The sequence below is a fragment of the Dermacentor silvarum genome, chromosome 7, assembly GCF_013339745.2.
Source record: "Dermacentor silvarum isolate Dsil-2018 chromosome 7, BIME_Dsil_1.4, whole genome shotgun sequence".
NCBI lineage: Eukaryota > Metazoa > Arthropoda > Arachnida > Ixodida > Ixodidae > Dermacentor > Dermacentor silvarum.
In genome coordinates this window covers 58515598-58538487 of record NC_051160.1, presented here as the reverse complement: position 1 = coordinate 58538487, position 22890 = coordinate 58515598, and the positions used below count along the sequence as shown (strand labels likewise).

General features: G+C 45.1%; 2 protein-coding genes across 8 annotated transcripts in view; one reads left to right on the top strand and one right to left on the bottom strand.

The window, feature by feature from the left end:
* Nucleotides 1–1762, bottom strand: part of LOC119458893 (dynein heavy chain, cytoplasmic) — a 104165-nt gene extending 102403 nt beyond the window's left edge. For both annotated transcript variants that reach the window (XM_049670744.1, XM_049670745.1), the window contains exon 1: nucleotides 1341–1762. In XM_049670744.1, coding sequence (XP_049526701.1) covers nucleotides 1341–1587 — 247 coding nt within the window. In that variant the 5' untranslated portion in view covers nucleotides 1588–1762. The remainder of the gene's footprint in view (nucleotides 1–1340) is intronic.
* Nucleotides 1763–2112: 350 nt separating this feature from the next.
* LOC119458082 (mucin-5AC) overlaps nucleotides 2113–22890 on the top strand; it is a 68532-nt gene continuing 47754 nt past the window's right edge. Inside the window, exons 1-5 of one of the 6 annotated variants that reach the window (XM_049670739.1) lie at nucleotides 2113–2401; nucleotides 2470–2566; nucleotides 11229–11374; nucleotides 12377–12458; nucleotides 15546–15738. In XM_049670739.1, the coding sequence (XP_049526696.1) occupies nucleotides 2218–2401; nucleotides 2470–2566; nucleotides 11229–11374; nucleotides 12377–12458; nucleotides 15546–15738 (702 nt within the window). In that variant the 5' untranslated portion in view covers nucleotides 2113–2217. Of the gene's footprint in view, nucleotides 2402–2469; nucleotides 2567–11228; nucleotides 11375–12376; nucleotides 12459–15545; nucleotides 15739–22890 lie in introns of those variants that run through there. The other 5 variants (XM_049670738.1, XM_049670740.1, XM_049670741.1 and 2 more) reach the window with 5 other exon arrangements.

The window sequence follows — 22890 nt, the reverse complement described above, 5'->3', positions numbered from 1 at the left end:
ATCGGACGTGTCACTATATCTACATGATAATTTGGTCACTAACTCTCACCACGAAAACTTATTTCATTTTTGGACAAGTCTTTGTTGTACCCTTAAGAAACTCAAATCATTGCCAAATGACAGTTGATAAATTCATTTCAAGGTTAATGTGAGAAGACGCAGGAATGTTCAAGGTGCGAAGAGTTTGAAAAATTAACAAATACTGCCCGTTATTTCTACAGTCTTACTGGCAGAACACATAAGCACTAGCATCAGATTAGCCTCTAGAAATGTCACTGTGAAGCTCTATCAAGTGCACTGTGTGAAAACTTGGCCTTAATTCAGATGCAGTGCATTCGCAGTTTGCTAGCTGCCAATTTGCATACTACTAACAGTTTCAGGCTGAATAAGAAGAATTTATTGAAGCGTACTATAACTTGCGGTCCACGAATGCAACAAATTGAGAAGATTAAAGTCAAACTTCCCAAATTTCCGCGCAAACACACACAAGTGCCAGTACTGAGACTTTAAAGTGAACATTTATTACACCCTTCGAGTACATAGGCTGCATTTCATACAATGTGTCGTGTATTGTAATGCGTTACAATACAACGCGGACAATGGATCGACTGAAATGGACCGGGGAGCCACATTGATCATTCGTTTCCATAAATACTTTCATACTGCCTCTTCCTATATATATTATATATATATATTACATATGGTGTGTAAAATTTGCACTTCATTTTCTATTTTCAGTCCACAGACGTCTTCAGCCCACTGACCAAGGAAGTTCTATCAATACAAACGAAAGAAAAAACAACTTCCTATGCGTTTTTTTACTATCGTCAAAAAACTTTTTATTCATCGTAGAAACGGGCAATGCAATCAGTGCTGATCAAGTCTCTGAGCGCAAATCGGAAATGAAACTGTTTCTGGCTTCACTGCAATGCATCGAGCGCTACCAATTGCGCGACTGACCGGACGCAAAATATGTTGATGACCTCAAATACTCAGACGCGCGCTTCCTCTCAGACACCGAAATCATCACAACGGCGGGAAACGGAAAAGCAGCAAAAGAAAGTCTTCATTCATTCGTCTCGGAATAACCGGTTCTGGAGCCCGGCATCTCCCCGACAGGCACGCCTACTACCCTGACCATGATCTTGACATGCCAGGAGCGGAGAGACAAAAGAAAAGAATGAATGAAAACTGCCTGTATCGGGGCTGATAAGCGCCCAGCAAGACATCCAATACTCGAAGTGTCTCTTTCGAGAGCGGTAACCCACGCCAACGAGTACGCGGCGCTGGCTCTCTTAGGCTTAGCCCCGCCTAGGAATCGGGCAGCCACTTGTTCTCACCCTTGCTGGATGACCGCTGCACGAGCAGTGTCTTGACCTGAGGGTCCGCGATGAACTTGCGGAGGACTTCGAGGTTAGCCTTGTCGCTAAGAGCCGCATCTAGAGACGGCTGAAGGACCTCGTCTTCTTCGAGCAGCACTGGTACCACGCGACGAAGGTACTTGACGAGCGAGCCGACGTCGGCGAGCTCGACATCTTCGGTGGAGGCGACGGGCGGCGCCGTCCCTTCGGCGGTCTCTGCCGCCATGGTTCTGTGATTAGTCGCCGATGTGTTTCACGGCAACGCCACGAGCATGATCAGAAATACACACGACAGATGTGACGCCCACCGACTGCCGATCACACATCGGCAGTGGAAGGAAGTCATCTGCTGGGAAACGAGAACTGACGCGCTGACGCGTGGGATTCGAGCGCCAACCTAGACAGATGGTAGGAGCAGGGTAGAAGCAGTAGAAGTGTAAAATGAAAGGATGCAAGATTGGCCGGAGTACGTAACCCCTGTAGCGCCTTTTACTTGCTGTGACGTAAAAGTGAACGATAGATCCCATTGCAGGGCTCTGCTGTGGCCTTCGAGATTCCAAACCTAATAAAATTCTTGAAAGTACCGTATATACTATATATAAAAAATAAGCTAATTTACCTTGTGCAAGAAATTGGTAATATTATCGCTGGGTGTTTGTAACCATACTTTATATCGTTTGTGACAATTTGTTTTTATAAAGCTAAACGCATTTTCCGGTTTTGTCAGATTTCATTTCCGGCTCTGCTTGCAACGGACGGTGCAGAAGTGCACATTCGCGAACTGCGTTTGTCGCAGCGGCAGAGTGTCTGCTGGCACTTATTTCGTATTTCGGACAGTCAGTTTTGTTCACGGAAAATGGTTGCCTGCTGTGCGGTGAAGTGCAGCAGTTCAAGTCAAACAGGGCACAAGATGTTCCGTGTTCCCTGGGACCCTGTGCGTCGCAGGCAATGGGCAGTCGCTATCCGCCGCCAGACTCCGGATGGGAAGCTTTTCATACCCAGTGATCACAACAGGCTGTGCTCCGCCCACTTTGTGAAAGGTCCGTGTCGCGCGAAAACACTTTTAGATATCCAATGTCTTATGGGTACTTCCCATGTCTTCATGCAGGAGCGCCGAGCTATGATCCTGATGACGTTGACTACGTGCCGCGGCTGTTCTTCCACGATGAGGCCAGCAGAGAGCGATCACGCCGCGTTAAAAGCAGGTCTGCACACTTCGAATGTTGCCACTATAGTTGACATTTGTTTTGTCCACTAGACAACGTGCGTCGCGCGCGTTTTTGATCATTGGCGCCATCTATGAAGATTCCCGCAAGATGGCCCCACAGTAATCACGGCGAGGGGGATTCGCATGCACTCTAAAAAACCTCATGCGCTTAGAGCATCTTGTCCCACATCCAGTAATCACAATCTGTTATTCGTGCGTTTTCTTTCTTTAAACTTGTATACTTTATTCTTGTCAAGAACAGTAGTCACGCTGACAGGCGCATATGCCACCTAGCATGCATGCCGTTCGTGACATGAAACTTGAAAGTACCAGCCGTGCAACGTAATATATATATATATATATATATATATATATATATATATATATATATATATATATATTTAACGATAATTGTTTGTGGCCAAAATAAGCCCCAAATGTTGCAAACAGAGTACACACGTACACGCTCAAAATAAAAAATCAATTCACACCCTTTGGGGAGTATCTTGTCACAAAAAAAGATAGCGCAGTTTCGCCCGAAAGGCGAAGCGACAGCAACTTAGTAGAGAGCTATTCGGAGTAGTGATAGTAGCTTTATCGGCTGCATGAAATTGGACACATTCGCTTACTAACTGAATTACCAAGCGTGGTGTCAGAGCGCACAAGCAAACATGAATAGATCACACTCAATGACCGCAGACCACTCAAAACGCTGGCAGCAAGCGCAGCGGCCGCAGCGAGCGAAGGTTCGTGCGGTCTATCGCTTCAACGGTAACTGAGCGGCGAATGCACAGCGCATACAAAGGTCTGAGCCGTGTGGAGATCGCTTTTAAGAGACGGTGCGGTCGACCGCCGCAGCCGGGCAAAGTACAAGTGCAGTTGTTGGCAGTAAAGTCCCTAGACATTTTTTGCTTTCTAGGGACTTTAGTTGGCAGAGTAGAAGCTGCCCCCCCTTCCCGCGCTGCCTTCCCGCTTTCCTCCTTTCTCGTGGGAGATTGAGTGGCCAGTTCCCCTTGCGCCCGGTTGCAAGATACGCATTTGGTGCCGCAGCACAGCGTCGCCGCGCCTCCCTCCCTCCCATACCCCCACGGCCTTTCGCGCGACGGAAGTCGCGTTTTCTTTCCTCCGTGCGTTCGCTCTCCCTGATAGCGCGCGTCCCCCGCGCGCTTTCACTCGCGCATACGGCGCCCGGCGACGATTTTATCGCCCTTCCTTGGACTTTATGCGGAACCTCACGGCGACGCCGACGGCAGAAATCCGCTTGAAGTGTCCATACAATTGCTATCGCAATAAAAAGAATCATCTCTCCTGCTTGCGTTTCCTTAAAATACATGCGCTCGACTTTTTCTTTTCAAGATTGTTATATCGCTATAAAAAGTTAGTGACGGTGCACTTCGTGAATGCATGTTACGCGCAAGCGTATGAACGCCGTGAACATTCACAGGGCGATCACCGCGGCGTCGAAGCACAAACGGAAAAGGCTGATCGCGGCGATTATCTACACCTCCAGGCCCCTAGCTAGCTTCCTCCTCTGGCTCTCGCTTAATTCCCTCGCGGTATCTCGCGGCGACAAGCATAATCTCGCCGATTTGACAGACGGGGCATTTATTTACGCATGCGCGTAAAAAGCTTTGTCCCACAGATAATTGTGTCATCTACTTTGCGTGCCCTTCCTTTCTTATAACCCTGCGCGTTATCAGCGTGACAGCATTCTCGACAGGAAAGTAGCGAGCGCCGAGTTTTCACGAACGGAAGCGCAGGCAAGACAGATGACGATTACACTCTTCAAAAAAAAAAAATTTGCACACTTTGGTGCTTATTTTTATCTTGTCCCACAACGATTATCGTCATCTGCTTTGCTTGCGTTTCATTTCGTGAAAACTCAGCGCTCGCTACTTTCCTGTCGAGAATGCTATATGTCACGCGGATAATGCGCATGCCGTTCGTGACATATAAGCACCGGGCGCGCAGCGTTAAGAAAGGAAATGCGAGCAATTTAGATGGATGATTATTGCTGTGGCACAAGATAAGCCGCAAAGACTGCTAACTTTTTTAAGAGTGTATTGTAGTGGGACAGAGATACATCCCAATCGGTATATATTAACTGTTTTCAAACGAAGCTTGTATTGGTTCACAAGTTTCGGTGATGTATAGTCACGCAAAAACTCACGTGTGGCGCATAACCGCATTGCATATGCAGGTATGAGCCAGGGCAAGAAAGAAAGAAGGAAGGGAAGAAAGAAAGAGCAGGTGTGGGGAAAGCTGCGCCTGCGCCGGATCACGTGACGCGTGCGATCAATCAGGGTCGTTCGGTGTGGGGAGGGAAAGGGGGTTGGCACGCTCCGCCGAGCTTCCCTCACATCAGATCAGTTTCAGCATGCAGATGGGAAGGCGTCGCGTGGTGCGTTCCGCCGAGGAGCAGGCTGCATTTGAACAGTGGCGCCGCGAACTCGCTTGGGAAAGGGGTCATCGTCGACGTGCCAATTCTAGCGTGAGAGCTTCCGAAGCCCAGGCAAAACATCAGCGAAGAGCCGCGGACCCCGAGTTGCGGGAGCGCGATGTTGAGGCCAAATGTCAGCGTCGTCTTGCCCTCCAGGAACCCGACAACGGTGGTGCATGCCTCGGCAACGCTAGTGCCAACTTCCTTGGTGCGACGGCCAGGTTTCAACGCGAGTTTCTCAACCGGAATTTCGGAGCCAGCTGCAGTGCGTGTGACTGTGGTTCGAGCACAACATGGTACTCGTCAGTGCAATTCGTTCCGAGGAGCACCGAAGAAACACAAGTTTCACTTACCCCCATTTCTTCGACAGGGGAGGGGCTGCTGAATTTTAACGAGTATATGTCACGCTGATAACGCACGTACATGCCATTCACTCTAAGAAAAGCTTGCACCTTTTAGGGCTTATCTTGTCCCCCAGCAAACGATCGTCATCTAGCTTGTCTGCGTGCATTTCCTCTCATTAACACTGTGTGCCCAGTACATCAAGGTCACGAACGACATGCGCGTTATCAACGTGACGTAGCATTCGTGATAGTACAGTAGCGAGTACATAGTTTTCAAGAAAGTAGCAGGCGATACACTTGACGATTATTCACAGATAAGCCCCAAAGGGTGCAAACTATATTTTTTTATTCTTGATGACCTGGAAGTACTAGGCGCACAGGTACGCAGGATATACAGGGTGTTTCAGCGAACACTTTCAAAATTTATTTAAGGTTACCTGTGGCAGATAGCTCAATTCTAGTTAATGAGCTGCTGTACTCGAAGAGGCGGACATTACTTGCACAACAATTGCAATGCATAATCGAATAATTAATAAATATTCACTAATTAGGTTTTTTACTAATTACCTGATGGCCCATATTGCAATTTACAAATTGTAGCCGTGGAGTTCGCAAGGCGGATCCACTTGGAACGAATTCTCGGGATGACACCAGTTTCGAGATATTAATTCCCGAACGTTGCGTGAAAATGCATTGGCGTTCCAGTTAATTTTGTGCTTCAATGCAAAAAGCGACGTTTTGTTAAGAACCTAACGGCATGACATTTCCATCAACATCTCACGGCACGTTCTGAGTGGTTGTCGGTTCTTTTAATCTTTCCGTAACCAGTTGTCGGTACCACGTTGTTGCTACCGTACTAGCCCCCGGTAACCCGGTATCCTACAAGCGCTAACAGGTTTACGGGCAATTGTGTTACTTGCACGTTCCAGTCAAAACAATGTAAAACAAAAGTGATTACATATTTCCGATTACGTCATGGTGGACGCTTTATGTGGTGGATAAGTAGAATGCGGTTCATTACTACGATAATAATTGTTTGTCCTCTTTGGTTAAAATCTGCTCCACAAGATGGCGCACGTTTATGCCCCGGGTAAGCTGTGGTCAGCTATCCAAATTTAAATTACTACGATAATAATTGTTTGTCCTCTTTGGTTAAAATCTGCTCCACAAGATGGCGCACGTTTATGCCCCGGGTAAGCTGTGGTCAGCTATCCAAATTTAAATAAAGAGTGGCATTTTTTAGGAAAGTTGCTACTTCAAGTGTGTATTTGAATTGGTATTTCAAGAGTGACAAATTTTGTTTGGAGACAAAATAAGCGCCAAAAGGTGTAAAATAATTTTAGAGTGTATAGTACTTGGGTGTAACTACACTCCACAACGTACTTTTTTTTTCTTAATTTAATATATATTTGACAATGCAATGTCCAAGCAGCACTACATTCTAAGGATGTGTCCAAATATACCCTTGAGGACATAGTGGCATCCTGTGATTTCCTGAACTGATCATCAATGTATCCTAATCATGCCCTATTTTTTGGCCTAAGGACATCACGAGGAAAGCCTCAGTTCCAGCACATCAGAAATGAAATGCACAGTCTACATGTTCGTCACTTGCACAGAGCAAATTTGAATTGTGCATTAATGTCATCACACTTTTAATGCTAGATACTTTATGGGTTCTTCACTTGTAGCCTGCTTTGTCATATGCCGGCTGACTAAAAAAATCAACGACATTCTGCATGACTTATTTCTATTGTTTACTATCACTTTGATGCCCTCACAGTGAACAACATTCTTTAAAGCAGCAGCATCACTGCACAGTTATCAACTTCGGCCACTACATTTAAACCTTATCTGATTCTATATGTAGATATTGTTGCGGGGAAAGAGAGGTTTAAATTATATTTACAGACTATTTACAAAGCGCCCACTTGCATGCAAGGAATACAAGATGCAAAGTGGTGGCTTAACAATTACTAATTTACTTGAAAATATTTGTCTCTTCTGTTTCAGCATGATTAACTCAAGTTACCGATTTTAGCAGCACAAATACAGTGTAGACCGCTTATAACGTAAGTCGCTGGAGTCACGAATATCTGCACTATAAGCGGTACCGCACTATAACCAAAACAACGATTTTCAAGCCCTGCACGTATGCAAAACATGTAGACCAAGCATGTAGACACGCTTTGTACTATCGCGCGCGCATCGCGATTACGTTTTCGCCAGTGAGCTGACGAAAACGTAATCGCGATGTAGCCGGTGCTCGTCAAGCTCGACAGCTTTGCACCGAGTCAAAGCGAAACAACGGTTTGCCGCAACCGCTGCGGAAAAAACCGTGACCGCTATCGACGCGATTATGAACGGCGACTTTGCGGTGCTGAAGGCACGCGCCCGACGCACGCACCGAGTCTGGACGAATCAACTACCATTCTCTGCAACAAATGCAGTCGAAACCGCGGTCGCTATCTATGCGATCAACGATGGCGACTACGCAGTTTTTTTAGACACGCGGCCGACGCGCGTACCGAGTAAAAACGAAACTATGTACTGTTCGCCGCAATCGCTGCGGACAAAACTGCGGCCGCTATCGATCGACGCGATCGTGGATGACGACTACGCAGTTACGAAAGCCCGCGGCCAATTAACGCGGTGTTAAGCACGGCGGTAAACGCAAGGATACAGGCTTTAAAGACACAAATAGGCTCCAAGCGCTCCGGCGTTGCTGTCATTCACGTGCGATTTTAACTGATGGCTGTGGCGATGCGGACTTCGCCGCTTCGTTTCGGTTAGACGCTAGCGCCGTTCTTGCTCTTTTGTGTCGCACAATTGCGGCGCTCCTCGCTCACCGAGCTCCGAAAGTAGTCCGAATTAAAAGTAGTCCGATGTGCGGCCAAATAAGTCCAAATTAACGAGAGTTTGATTGCATTGAATAATGCATACGCCGGCCGGGATCGACTAGAGGACGTACGAGTCCGAATGAACCTATTTTCCGAATTAATGAGGGTCGACTTAACGAGGTTTTACTGTAGCTCCAAACTAAATTTCCGGAAATTGACAGCGTCGCTGGCGCGATAAATCTACACTTCACGACAGTGGCGTAGCCAGAAGTTTTGTTCGGGGGGGGGGGGGGGGGGGGGGGCTCAAGTTGCAGCGCGGCCTCCTCCTTATAGAATTTGTCGAGGGATCAAATGCATGAATAGTAACTGCATTGCCAATTTCATTGTATATTAGATGCTGCAAACGAATTATTGAACGCTATGCACTGTCCATTAAAATATGTATGTTTTCATAACAGAATATATTCGTATGCCCCAAAAATTGTGGCAGCAATAACTGATATCAATGCTTCCGTGTTTTGTTTTTGTCTAATTAATAAGTAAAGAAAACATCACATGAACTTTAGAACTATTGACCCTTTTCGCGGAGCAGTTTGCTTTAGAGAAACGAGATGGCGCTCACGGCGGCGCGCCATTACTCCGCGCCATACCTTTCCTCAGCGACCGCGCACGAATACGAAACCATTACCGATTCTACCTTGCTTCTGTGCGATCAGGTGTCGGAAATGCAACTGAGTTTTCGCTAACACACTGTGCTCTAATCATGCTAGATTGAATAAAGTTTGTGCTCGGATGGGGCTCCTTGCATTACGTGACTCCAGGTGCAAGGGCGTTGTCACGAAATCCAGCCCGAGTTCGCAATGTTCGCGCCGAAATGTCTTCGCGCCGAAATGAATGTTCGCGCCGAAATGACTTCAGTTTCTGAGGAGAAACTGAAGCCGCGTTCAGTGCAAAACGCACCGCCGCTGATAAGCAGCCGACCAAAAGGTTTCTCCGTCGCCTATAGACAACCTACGCGCGCATTTTTTCCCATTCGTTTGCTCCGCGTCTCGTGCTCTTCCTCCGCATTGCCCTTGTTGATCTCCTCTCCCATCGGTGGGCGCACCTTGTTGAGAAACGTGCTCGCTGCCGCTCGCTGCCGCCCTTGTCGGCGAGATTTTCACGTGGAAGCCGCATTATAACCGGTATTTCGTCTCACGCAGCTGCACTGTAAGCGGTATGCGTATACATGGAGTGCTATGGGAAAATTAACAGGAGTCTGAAAAGACCGTGCTATATCCGGTCCTGCACTATATACGGTTACGTTATAAGTGGTCTATATACTGTATTGGTAACAAACTCTCATATCTTTGGCCATATGCTGAAGTACTTGAAACAAAAAGTGACTGCAGCATGATATTGGTACCCTGAATTAAATTGTCATGTGAGGGATGTTGTGCAAACATGTCTGCAAGTAAACCATAAACGTTGCACATTGTGCTTCCCCTCGTGCAGAAGTCTCAGTCATAATGCACCCACTACCTAACCTATGCAGGATGTTCATGGGAGGACGAATATGTCTGGAAATTTTGAGGATTGATGTCATCTGCAGAGCTGTCACAGATATATATATATATATATATATATATATATATATATATATATATATGAGGGCATGGTGTTCAGTATTGAGCCGTATCTAAAAATTTAGCTAGGTAGCTGTAACTGCCACACTCTTCTGCATATTCATTTCTCCTGGTAGTCAGTGCATTTGCAGCATCTATCCTGTAGCTTATTAAGTCGCTGCAAATAAAATTCTTCTGCTTGCTGGTGTACGCATTCATTTGTAGCATTAATTACCTCCAGAAAACTCCCGAATTGTTCTATCTTTAGCTGTTTTTTGAGATTGGATATACTCGGAAGTAGCCAGGTCGGGCAAATAGGGTGGATTAGGCATCATTCGAAAGCCTAAGGAGGTCAGTTTTGCCACTGTTTCACCTGCAGTGTGTGAAAATTAAGGCACTGTCATGTAACAGGATGACGCCTTTGGAGAGCTTTTCTTGACGTTCTTCCTTGATGTTCTGTCTAGACTTTAGTTAATAAAGCACAGTAATATTCTGCATTGATGGTTGCTCCTTGTTGGAGGTAGTCCACCAGCAGAGCTCCCTTCTTATCCAAAAAAGACTGTCACCATTTGCTTCGGCATCGACCTTTGCACGGCGAACTTATTTGGCCTGGGGGAACCACTATGCCTCTATTCCTTAGACTGTTACTTGGCCTCAGGATCATAACAGTGGTCCATGTTTCATTGCCAGTTCGTCAAGGAAATCTGACACATTTCTTGCGAAATGTTCCAGAACAGCCACAGATGCCTCCACACATTTTCACTCTTGTTCAGTTAATTGTCAAAAGTTTTGGGATCCACTTTGCTGGAACCTATCTCATTTCCAAGTCATGGTGAATAATAGCAACTCTCTCACATTATATTCCCACGCAGATATGTAACAGTACTTTTTGCTTATAATCCACGGTCTAACATGATCATTTCATTCATTGTAGCCAGGGGCTGGTGCAATAGGTACGCCCCCCCCCCCCTCCCCTCCCTCTTGAAATTTCGGTGTTAGAATGCATAGTAGTGCTGCATATCTCATGTTCTCCTGGTAGTTAGTGCAGTTGCACAAAAAGTGAGGCCTGTCCAGCCCCCTCTCCCTTCCACTCACCAGTCAGGTGCGTGCACCCCCACACACACACCCTTAAAATACCATTTCTGGCTATGCCACTGATTTTGTGGGTGGCTTTCATGTTTGCAAGCACGGGGACAGAAACAGGCCTTCCGCTGTGTGTGGTGTGTGTGTGTGGTGTGTGTGTGTGTGTGTGTGTGTGTGTGTGTGTGTGTGTGTGTGTGTGTGTGTGGGTGGGTGGGTGGGTGGGTGGGTGGGTGGGTGTGCGTGTGCGCACGTGGGGAGCACTTGTGGCGCCATGTCGTAAGCTAAAGGTAACTGCACTGCTGGAAGACAAAGTGCTTGAAGTTGGCTTGGCCTCATCTTTCTTTTTCAGTCATGCGCGTTACGCAGGTGTTGCTGCAAAGCGAATTCTTTGCGCACAAAGTTTGCTGCAGCTATCACAAGCACCTGCTGGAGACAGTACAGAGGACGCTGCGAGACCTTCGACGGAATCGTCAAAGTCACTGTCAAGTTCACCCTGTGAGTTGGCCAAATTAACAATTCGTATGTCCGTTCCGTAGTCGCAGGCACGTTTGGCACACTATTTCTAAGAATGTACTCCTATATACTGTTACGAGATGGAGAAGAGCTGTTTAGTGCTTATAAGGTGTTATGCAGACAAAGCAGGAGCCATTAGATGGGGCCAAAGGTCGTGTGTCTCCTTTTAAACTTCATCCTCATCTCAGGAAGCCAACAAACATTATTTGTCATCTTCAGTCACATGACAGTACTTCACTTTTGCCACTCAAGACTGTGAGTGGAGCCTCCTCTCTGTTCTCGCAATGTCAGATAGTTAAAGAGATTGTAGAGTAAGATTGTATAGTACAGGGCATAATTGCTTTGGCACATGATGACCCATCAGCCGATGAATGGGCTAACGCCGTGCTGTCAGCACCTGTTATGCGCACAGAATTATCCTTTCGGGCATTTCTCTCGGCAGTGCTCGTACCATATGTTTCCCAGAGTGCCGAGAATCCGATGCTAGAGAGCTTTAAAGGCCAACTACAACTAAATTTTCGGCCGTGTAAAGAGCTATATGGTTTAACATAGTGTAAATATAAAGCAGCCTCCATGTAAAACTTTACATTAGAAATACGACTGGATGTGTTGCAAAAGGCTCGCAAAAGCACACGTTTGTTATGCCAGAACTGAAAAAAAAAAAAAGAAAAACGTGCAATTAGTGTTTGGTAGAAGTAACGTGTGACAGATTGTGTGACTCCTCAGCATCACCTCTGAGATTAGGTGTCGCCTGCAGCGCACTGAAAAAACCCTTTGAGCTGGCATGCTGGGACTTTCGTCATATCCACTGACTGCTGCAGGTGCATGGGTTGTCTGTGTATTTGAAGGCCAATAGTAAGAAAATGAGACAATTATACGAGCCCTCCAGCTTTGTCAAGATTGTTTCAATGGCATATACTACTAAAGTGACGTAATATGCACTAAAGTGACATTATAATCGCTCGATCTCATTTGCTGACGTAGGGCTTCGTGACACAAAGTGCTGCGTCAGCACGTGCACCAACCACACCGCCATGATGCAAGATGGAGTGCTTTCGTTTCACAGGTGAGCCTCGGGGTGAAGCATTCACTGTGAGCACAGGATGAATGTCTTTGTTCACACATGCCAGAGCCTCGAGGACCTCAGGCTCGTGTTGCATGGCTCGGGAGGGCCATATAGTGGAGAGTTCCCTAAATAAAAGATTAATAGAGGGAATTCTGGCACTTCGATTGTTCAAATATCATATATGTGAATGATGTTTAGCACACGGATTTGTCTAATACAGTAGACTTCCGTTAATTCAACACTGGTTAACATGATTCTTCTGTTCATTCGATCCCAGTTGAAGGTCCCAGCCAGCGCCCATGCATTTCTGTGGGCCCAAACTTTCGTTATTTCGATCCTAAAATTGGCCTTCACTGGATAATTCGAACTTGACCAGTCAGCATGCACGTGCCTGACCCCCCAGGTGACTCCAGTAGCGACCCGACCCCTTTAGTGGCAGCGTCTGTCTTGGCGAAGCTTAGGGGAATATACGTCATATCTCCTGCCAAAAACGTCTATTTTCAACTTGCCCTAGGATGATTTTCAAGTGAGAGCCATAGCTCATAATGTCTGATTACGGTATTTACTCGATTATAACAAGTGGCTTTTTTTTTTCATTCTCAAAAAATCGATCCAAAAATTGCCTGCCTATAGTGTCAATCGGACACATTACCAAAGCCGCCTCGGCAGCGTTCGGGTGCTTTATCTCATGTCACAGATGTATTGCGGCGAAGCTGACTATAGAAAACTCGCCGCTGTTGTGCAACACGTGCATTAGACGTACGTACCCTTGCTCATTTTTCTTGCTAAAAAAACTGGGCGCGCTAAAGACTTCTACTTTGTTTAGGAGCTTTATTCTGCATTAGTTATGTGTTTTGGGCACATAGAAAGTGGGCGCGCATTTGGTTCGTGAGCGTGTTAGAATCGGGAAGCTACTGCCGAATGAATCAGTGGTGTGTTTCGAGGTTTTTTTCTGCGTCTTCTTTGGTTAGACCCGCCAGATAATTCGATCAGTTTTGTCGGTCCGGTCAGGGTCGAAGTAACGGAAGTCGACTGTATTCGTGCTTGCACACAGCTGCCAACTTTCCCGAATTTTCCGTGAAGATTGAGGCCCGTAAATTTTCATAAGCTTGGGATTGTTCTCAGATTTTATGAATGTTGCATGAAGCTTTATGAAACATAAATTCTGTCAGCGAAAATAAATTTTAAAGGGGCCCTGAACCGCTCTTTATCGAGAAAGGCATTTGAAGTTAAAATTGACTATTTAAGAAATACTTTGCCGCAAAAAGTACTTCAGTGCATTTAGCAGAAGTGGAATTTTCAAGCATTTGGAGATCGCCTATAATCCTCTTCGTGGTGCTCTTGCACCTTCAATGCCTTGCACTGCGAAGGCCACTGCGGAGCGGGGCATGCCCACAATGCTCCCCGCCTACTGAACGTCACCGTGGCATGCACTTCAAACTTTATTTTGGTTGTTCACGTAGACACCACTATTTCCATTTTGGTACTTACGTCGTGCCAAGTGCGGTTGTCCTCAGCAAGCCGCAGTGCGCCAAGCGAGCGGACTCGTTGCGGGACCCCGTACCGGCCACAGTATGTAATCTACATAGCAAACCGCAGCTCAGCGTTTGCTTTGTGCACGACAGGGCTTGAGTGCATGCTTGCACTCATATGCTCCAGTCTGGCCATGCTACTTGGTGCGGACCGGCTCTATCCTGCACCAGCTTGACCGACAGATAGTAGCCATGTCCAACTTGCACATGTTGAAGCGCTATCAATAGCTCAATAAGAAGCCAAGTGTGCCAAGGCATCCAACCAGGAGCGGCCAGGAGTGAGCGTGCACTGGTAAGCGTGCATGTGGTCTCACCTTAAGTTTTGTGTAGTTTGAAGCCAGTTGAATGTTCAAAACTAATCGAAATTAGCAAGACCCGATGGCTATGACACCGATAAGCAGGGTGGTCAAAGTTTAGTTCCTACACGGGCGGACGCGGCTGAGCGTGAGCAGGCGATAGTCAGCTTCTTTTGAAAGTACATGATACTTATTGAAATTCGAAAGCAGATTTTTGCTTAATTCAGCCTGTTCATTAATCTGGGTCAATAAATATAGCACAGTAACAGTAGGAACAAGTGCACTGATTCAAACACCCTTCTTGTTTGATGTCAGCTATTGGCCAATGGCAACATAGTATGAGAATATGCTATATGACGAAATATAGTACGCACAAAGAGTAAGGAGTAGGCTTCTTTTTAAAAGACAGTGCTTGAGAAAAAGGTTACTTCGCGCTCCACTTGCAAGCTCCACATGCTGCGCCCGACTGGAAAATTTGTCCTTGTTTCTAGCGATCAGATGGCGTCATAGCATTCACCGCATTTTCACTGGCGATGATGACATGTTAAATCTATATCTAGTACCCTCTGGTTAAAACATTGGCCATGTGGCATGTTTGAGATTTCTTTACGCATGTACGATTGTATTTCTTAAAATAACAATAGAGGTTTGTTGCTACTTTTTTTCGCTATGTCGTGCCTGCGAGATGCGACAGCATGACAGGGTCCGTCTGTAGCATTGCTTGTCACTGCTGTTTGAATATTGCGTGCGTGTCGTTGACTCCTTGGTATGAGCTTCACGTGCCAGCACAAGCGCAGCACAAGTGCTGCACTATGCAATACAGAAACTACTAAAATATGAGAGCGCAGGTAGTGCATGATTGAGCAAAAAGTAAACATTTTGAGCACCTAGCGCATAGCTGTCAAGTATAACGTCAACAAGATTTTTTTTCTAAGAATTCAATAGAAGTGGACAACTAGGATTTTCTTTCATCTTATAATGCAGGTTAATGATCTTTTTAATATATCAGTGGGTGAGTACTAGTGACACAATTCTAATGAAGAGTTAAGATGTCATCGGACTAGTACCAGAATGTCCCAGTAGAGTCTCAAATCGTGTCCTACATACACCTCAATTTCTCGCTTTGTTCTCTGTTCACGATAATATTGATGCCTTAGACGTTTTAAAGTATTATTCTATCACTGTAGTGTGACTTAATATTTGCCCTTAGTGTCCCTTTAGAGAGCTATAATCATATTCAATGGTCCGTGCACCACCAGGTTTCCAAGGAACCATGAGCTGAAAGCAAAGTGGATGAAAGTCATAGGCCGCAAGCAGTGGCCATCAAAATGGTGGACGGCAGTCTGCTCCGACCACTTCGCCCCCGAAGACTTCGTCAGCGGCCATGCAGCTCTGGGCATGCTGAAGCCAAAGGCTGTCCCGTCAGTGTTTTGGGACAAAGGCTCTCCTGTGGTTCGTAAAACACTACCTCCTTGCCTTCTCCTCAACCTGGCTTGTTTAATATTAATTTACAGTGAACCCTCATCACAATGAGCTCACTGGCACAGAGAGGGGGGGGGGGGGGTTCTTGTAAGTGGTATTTCGGTATAAGTGGCGGTGCCTTAATTAAAAATTGCAATAGCAGCCTCGAGAATGCACTGAAAGACACTTGAGGTCCTTGCATCGTGATTTAAAGGTTTACTAAAGAGGATGACTAAACCGGTTTAGAATGATAAAGCATTCTTTTGTAAACGATTTTTGTTAATTTTATGATGAGCTGTGGTAACTTAGTGGCTGTGGCATTGCACTGCAGATCACAAGGTCGCAGGTTTGGTCCTGGATGCAGCAGCCACATTTTTATGGAAGCAGAATGCGAAATAAGCTTGTGTGCCATGCATTGGGGGCACGTTCAAAAGCCCCAGGTGGTCAAAATTCACCTGGAGTCCCACACTACGTAATCACATTGTGGTTTTGGCACATAAAACTCAAGAATTCAATGTTTTTGCAATGAGAGGTTGATTACTTCAAGAGAAAGTGAGGGTACAAACATCTGCTTTCTGCATTTTTCCGTCAGAACCTCGGTTCTTGTACATAATTCATTGTCATAGATTTCAAGGTATTTTCTCACGTATGGGCTGTTGTAGTACAATAAAAGTTCATGAAACTTGCAAAGTTCAGTATTTGGAATTTTCAGAGAGCAGTGTAGTCTGTTTTTCCCGGTGAAAAATTAACTAGGTCTGAAGAGACGCCATCTTAATCCGTGACATCCCCCCCCCCCCTCCCCTCTTGTTTTTTTTATACCTCATATGGATCTTTGTGACTACCCTCAGTAGTATGTGGAAGATTAACAGAGTTTGACTGATGCGCTTGCCAATCTAAACAGCTAACCGTTATCACAGCATGCTATCCTGGTGCCTTGGCATGACTAGTCTAGTTTCCAGACCATCCAGGCCTTACTTTCTCAATTCTAAAATACAGGCCTGGACTCAAGGCTACGAGTAGACTTGCCCATTATGTGCTTTGGCTCCCTTTCCCCAGCAATGAGTAGTTGCCAGACTTGAGAAATGTGCTTCAGACCCTCTGCATTTCTTATCCATTAAACTTTTCTCTCTTTCTCATATTTATCTGTCAGTTAGGTACTAATTGCGGTCGGTTCATTGTAATCAAGGTGCCCACCAGTGAACTTGAAATAATTGGGAGCACAAGGATGTGTCCTTTGCTCAGTGATATGGGAAATTTTGCATGATTATAGTGAAAATGTGAATAAAGCTACTTTGTTCCTACTCTGCTTTAGTGTATTTTCATTGCCGATGCTTTAGGGATTTGGTTATTCAAGGTGAAGGAGATACTGGGAATGCTTAGAAGATCAAATTCTAGAGCACGAAGGACGGTACAAGAAAGAACACAAATGACAAATTCATTACCCTCAACTAACGTTTATTGCATGTTGCAGACGGAATATAAATACAGTCAAGGGAAAGGAAATTACGTCATTGCAAGGGAATTCATATCAATTACCACAGCCAAGCCACGCACATGGACAGCCATCTAAACATTCGACCTCTTTGTCAAACAAATTATGTGACCGTGTGGTTAAAACATCACACTTTTTTTTCACTATCATGTAGGCTTCATAGATTCCACGTGTTATTTGGTTTTGCATACTTCTTCAGAACGGCTGTACTGCTCAGATCTTTATATGTACTACTTCGATATGTACCAGCTGGTCCATGTCAGTGTGCTCTTGCATAGAAGAGATTTTAACTTGATACTAAAGTTGGTGTCTAAATGCAGACCTGATGACATCGGCATCATCGTGATGTCATGACAGAGAGCAAAATTTGCTGATGTCGTGTGGAAATTAAGCTAAGAAGGATGATGTTGCTTATTAAAAAAACATAATTCCCAGGAGTGCTGTGCACATTTCTTTGGCTTCACTCACACATGGCACTGGTCGAAATCACAGAAATGAAGAATTAACGCCATGTTGCGTACACCTTTGGCGCATTGAAAGTGAAACTTGTTTGTCAAAAGGCATAATGTAGTAAATTATTTACGGCACCCTGATGTTTGCCACCAATTTTTCTAGGGTTTGGAACGTTTTGAGCTTCATTCAACCCCCCCCCCCCCAAAAAAAATATGAAAAATGTCATGTCATACGTTTAGTGTAGATGTAGAATCAATACTACGTAGACAGCATGTCATCTGGCCAGGCAGTGAATTCTTGCGGTCGAGCCTCATTACAACAAAGCTGCATCCAACACGGAAATGCCTTCGTTATAGCCAATGTTTGTTATAAGCATGTATTCATTACATGTTGATATTGGTGTGAAACGTTTTAGATTTGTATCATTATATCTGTGTTCATTATATCGAGGTTTGATTGTATATTAGGAAATGAAGCAGCCTGCCAACCGACGAGGCTGAGGATTGCCAAAGAAAGGAAATGGCTGTGGTGGCAATGTCATGAATCCCAAACAATGTAGGCCAAGGAAAACAAGGCTGAACATAAGAACAACAGGAATTGCTTACTTGCTTATGCATAATGGCTGAAAAAAAAATATTGCGAAAGTGAACTCAAGTGGATGTTTCGTGCAACTTTGTTCCTTGAACAATTCAAGCTTTCACATGGACGCTGAGACACCTATGTATCCCATATAACCATACTTTTCTGGTTATTAATACGAAAAATTTTTCAGATCATACGAGGCACTTTATAGTAGGTAGGTGTTTCCATCTCACTTTATTCTATTAAAAAATTTTCACACATACTTAAAATATTGCAAACGATTCTGGCTAGCCAGCTACTTGTGAAATGCTTTACATAACAATGATTCCCACATCACTTGAAATCTGCATAATTTTTTCCTTCTGATACAAATTAGTGTCGAGGGGACTCAACAACATTTAAGCCTGTTTGACTCCAAACTGAACTTGACGATTGGGCATGAAGGACAGTAGTACCGTATTTACTTGCATAATGCTCGCACTTTTTTCTCGCAGAAAGTGAATACAAAGGTGGGGCGTGTGATAATTGAGTGGTGAAAATTTTCAGACAGAATGTTTTGATGTTAAATGGAGAAATGAATATTGAAACGAAAAATAAAATGAAAGATGAATATCAGGGGTTCACATCAGCCACTGTGAATGGAAATTCTTACAAACGGCGCTTGCCTTTGTAATAAGAGCACACTGTTCCGCACAGGCAGGAACTGTGAAGGCCCTTTATTTGCATGCAGACACTGGCTGAACCTAAGGCCACTAATTGACTAAAGTGACTCTGGCCGGACCTTTTTAGAGTCAGTGTCAACACTGATATCGGTGCAAGCAGATTGTCACTGCATTAATTTTCGAGGGTGTGGTGATTACTCGATAAAAAAAGCCTAAATTTCTGATGGCCAATGTGAGGAGTGTGAGCATTGTGCTAGCTAGTAAATATGGTAAACTTACCATTTGATGAGTTCACATGGTTGGCCACTTCCACTGTGATCTAAGTTAACGAATGACAGACCTGAACCCATCAACATGCAGCTAACCAGCTCACCGTCATTATGGCTTATGTACATGTTGCAGAAGAGAGAGAGAGAAAGCGAGTGGAGGAAATGTGGGGTGGTCTACAAGTTGGGCAGAAAGATCAAGAAAACACTTGTGGTGTTTCCACAATATGCCCCAGTGTTCTTTTTCTTCTTTTTATTTACCAGCTCGAGAAACCATGTTGCATCATATTCAGAGTCGTGCTCTGAAATATCATCATCATCAGCCATGTCCACTGCAGGACGAAGGCCTCTTCCTGCGATCTCCAGTTACCCCTGTCTTGCGCTATAGCTGCTTCCAACTTGCGCCCTGCAAATTTCCTAACTTCATCACCCCACCTAATTTTCTGCCGACCTCGACTGCGCTTCCCTTCTCTTAATTGGTATCCATTCTGTAACTCTAATGGTCCACCGGTTATCCATCCTACGCATCACATGGCCTGCCCAGCTCCATTTTTTCCTTTTAATGTCAACTATAATATCGGCTAACCCCGTTTGCTCTCTGATCTGATCTCTTCCCACCTCTTAACGTTAGGCCTAATATTTTTCATCCCATCGGTCTTTGTGCAGTCCTTAATTTGTTCTCGAGATTCTTTGTTAACCTCCAGGTTTCTGCCCCATATGTTAGCACCAGTAGAATGCATGATTGTACACTTTTCTTTCAACGACAGTGGTAAGCTCCAGTCAGGATTTTGTAATGCCTGCCATATATATGCACCTGATCCAACCCAATTTTATTCTTTTGTAAATTTCCTTCTCATGATCAGGTCCCCTGTGAGTATACCCCAGTCAACACGGGCATACCGAAGGTCCTTTGAAGTTAAGGAGCATAGAGCTTTCAAAGGAACATTAGTTCAAAGGACATGTATCAGTGCTACACGGTCGCCAGGTGGTCACCACTGAAGCTTTTGACAGAAACCGCAACGTATTCTAAAACGCAAAAGTGACGAGAAAAAAAAAAAACAAAACATGAGGACACTTCGATGCGTAGCAGCCGATAACCAAACCGCTCATGGCACCCATTTTGCTCACGAGGGCTTCAATGTGTGCTTGTTGGTAACGCATCTTGGAGGGCTAACGGTAGCGCGATTAAAATCATGAACTGGACTTCGATAACAAACACTGTTAGAAGTTAGCGCCGTGTGTGTGCCTGTGTGTCGATCTTCTTTTGTTCTGTCTTTTAATCGCGCTACCGTAAACCCTCCAAGACCCATTTTGCGTCGGTGTTGCCGATTGTGACAGGCCGTGCCGGCGCTGTTGTACCGGCGCATTCATCATTGAGGCTGCGGGTGTCATGAAAGTCTTTAGTGCTTATAAACTTCTATAATATAGTTAAACTTGTTTTTAACAGGTAAAAATTGGACTTTCGTATTTATACAGAATTTTGTTTTCTTCTGTCGGATGCCCTCTAGGCTCAAATTATTCCTTTGAGATTTCAAAGGACAAACGCAGACTCCCTTGACTCAAAGCTCCCTTCAAATAGGCCTCATTTGATGCGCCCTTGTGACAGCGCGCGTCTTCCCTTGAAGTAAAGGATCTTTGATTCAAAGCTCAGGCCTTTGAAAGTGCCCGTGTGACGGGGTATAATTGACCTAGGTAAATGTATACTCCTTTACAGACTCTAGAGGCTGACTGGCGATCCTGAATTCTTGTTCCCTTGCCAGGTTATTGAACAATATAAGGTAGAGCAATTTATGTTTCGAGTGCAGTACATTCACATCTGTGCTCAAAATATAACATGCATGTATTGCACTTCATTATGAGGTTTCAGGCTTAACTAATAAATGACTGTGCTGGGCAGGAAAGCCAGCATATCTTGATGTAGTATATATATGTAGAGGCAGTCAACTGAACGACCCACCTTGAATTGGCTCAGTGGCTATGGTGTTTTGCTACTTAGCACAATTGGTTTCAGCTGCGATCTCAGGCTGTGGCGGCCGAATTTTAATTGGAGTTAAATGGTACATGTCAGTGTATGTATAGGTTTAAGTGCACATTAAAAGAACTCACAGGTGGTCAAAACTGATCCAGATCGAGCGTACCACTGTGGCGACCTTTTTTTCAAGATTTCTCACATACTTTCCGAAGATTTTCTATGTTGTGCTTTCGATTGTGCCAGAGTGTGGCCAAAATGGGGGAAGAAAGGGGGGGGGGGAGACTTGTAATGAGTTAGTTTAGACGGGCAGTGCACGTCTTCAAAACTCTTTTTATTGTATTAATTTGGTGGAGAAAGATAGATTTCTAGTAACGGGAAAATGATGGCCAAACATTTCTTTCTTGATTTTCGCGCCGGAACCTCAGCGCCAGCACGTCAGTGCGAGGTCGTTGATTTCAATGTACTTTCTCGCTTCTTCGCCTTTTTTTTTGTTTGTTTTTTTTTTTTTTTTTTGTTTCTTGGCGCGGGAACTTCATACCACAGCGTCACCACCAGTTTCGTTGTTGTGTATCTTTTTTTTTTAAATTCGTTACACAAGATTTTGTGAGTGGCCGCTTTGCTATTGAAGCGGCGTAATTTATTAATGCATACTTAATATATACATTGATATTACGCAATATTTTTGTTTAGTGTCCTGCAGCTTTACCTGATGTCTCATCGCGCGTTACAATTAAGAGATACGAAACCGAAACTGCGCTTGCGCGCGTGCGCGGACAGCTAACGCCAGCATCATCGCCATTGTCACCACAAAATGGCCCCAAAATTTTTTCTGGGTATTTGTGGCGACTGCAACCTACAACGCGCCGCTTTCCTTACGTAAGTTCATTCGAAAAAAAAAAAAAAATTAAGCTTATTTTCCGAGCTAAGCTAGCGGCACCAAAGTCACGTCACGGGTGTTTGGAGCTCGCTTCAGCGCTGGACGAACTACCAGTTAGTCGACATGCGGGCGAGCACGTAGTTTGCGATTGTTGCGTAATCGTTCAAGAAATGCGGGATATCAAACGCAATGTAGCGCGCGGAGGAACCGTCGATAAACAGCAATAAGTCTGACAGCAACGCAATGTAGCGCGCGGAGGAACCGTTGATAAACAGCGATAAGTCTGACAGCGAAGATGACGGCCATAAAGCGTGCGAGTAAATTTGCCACCTGTGGTGGTGAATGCTACAGGTTTCATTATTAGATTAGACTGCACAATTCGGGGAGTACGTGCGTTAGATTTGATTGGTGGCGCAGTATTTTCACTTTGAACTCAACAGTTGCGTTGGAATCGGGTAAAAAAACGTATGTCTGCATAATGTCTTCCCCTTACGGGTGAAGCTTCGGCAAAGACATCGGGTCCAGGATTCCTTCTGCCGCTCTCTTTGACTGCTGCCATGTAAATTGCTGCACTACGTATTATGAAAATGCGCATATAAGATAGCATAATGATTGCTGCGTCTGTGCAGGTCACTCAAGCTCGCCGCGCTCCGAGAAAGCTTCCCGCCGGTAGCAGCCGCATCCAGACGATCGACACAGCTAGCCCACACGGGGAAGAAACAAACGCGCCCGAGTCTCGGCGCTCGCGGAGGCGAGCACTTTCATCGTCGTTGCGCTGAACTCTCCAACGACCCAGCTGATGTACCTTCGACCCCTGTCAGAACGAGTGGCAGACTCCT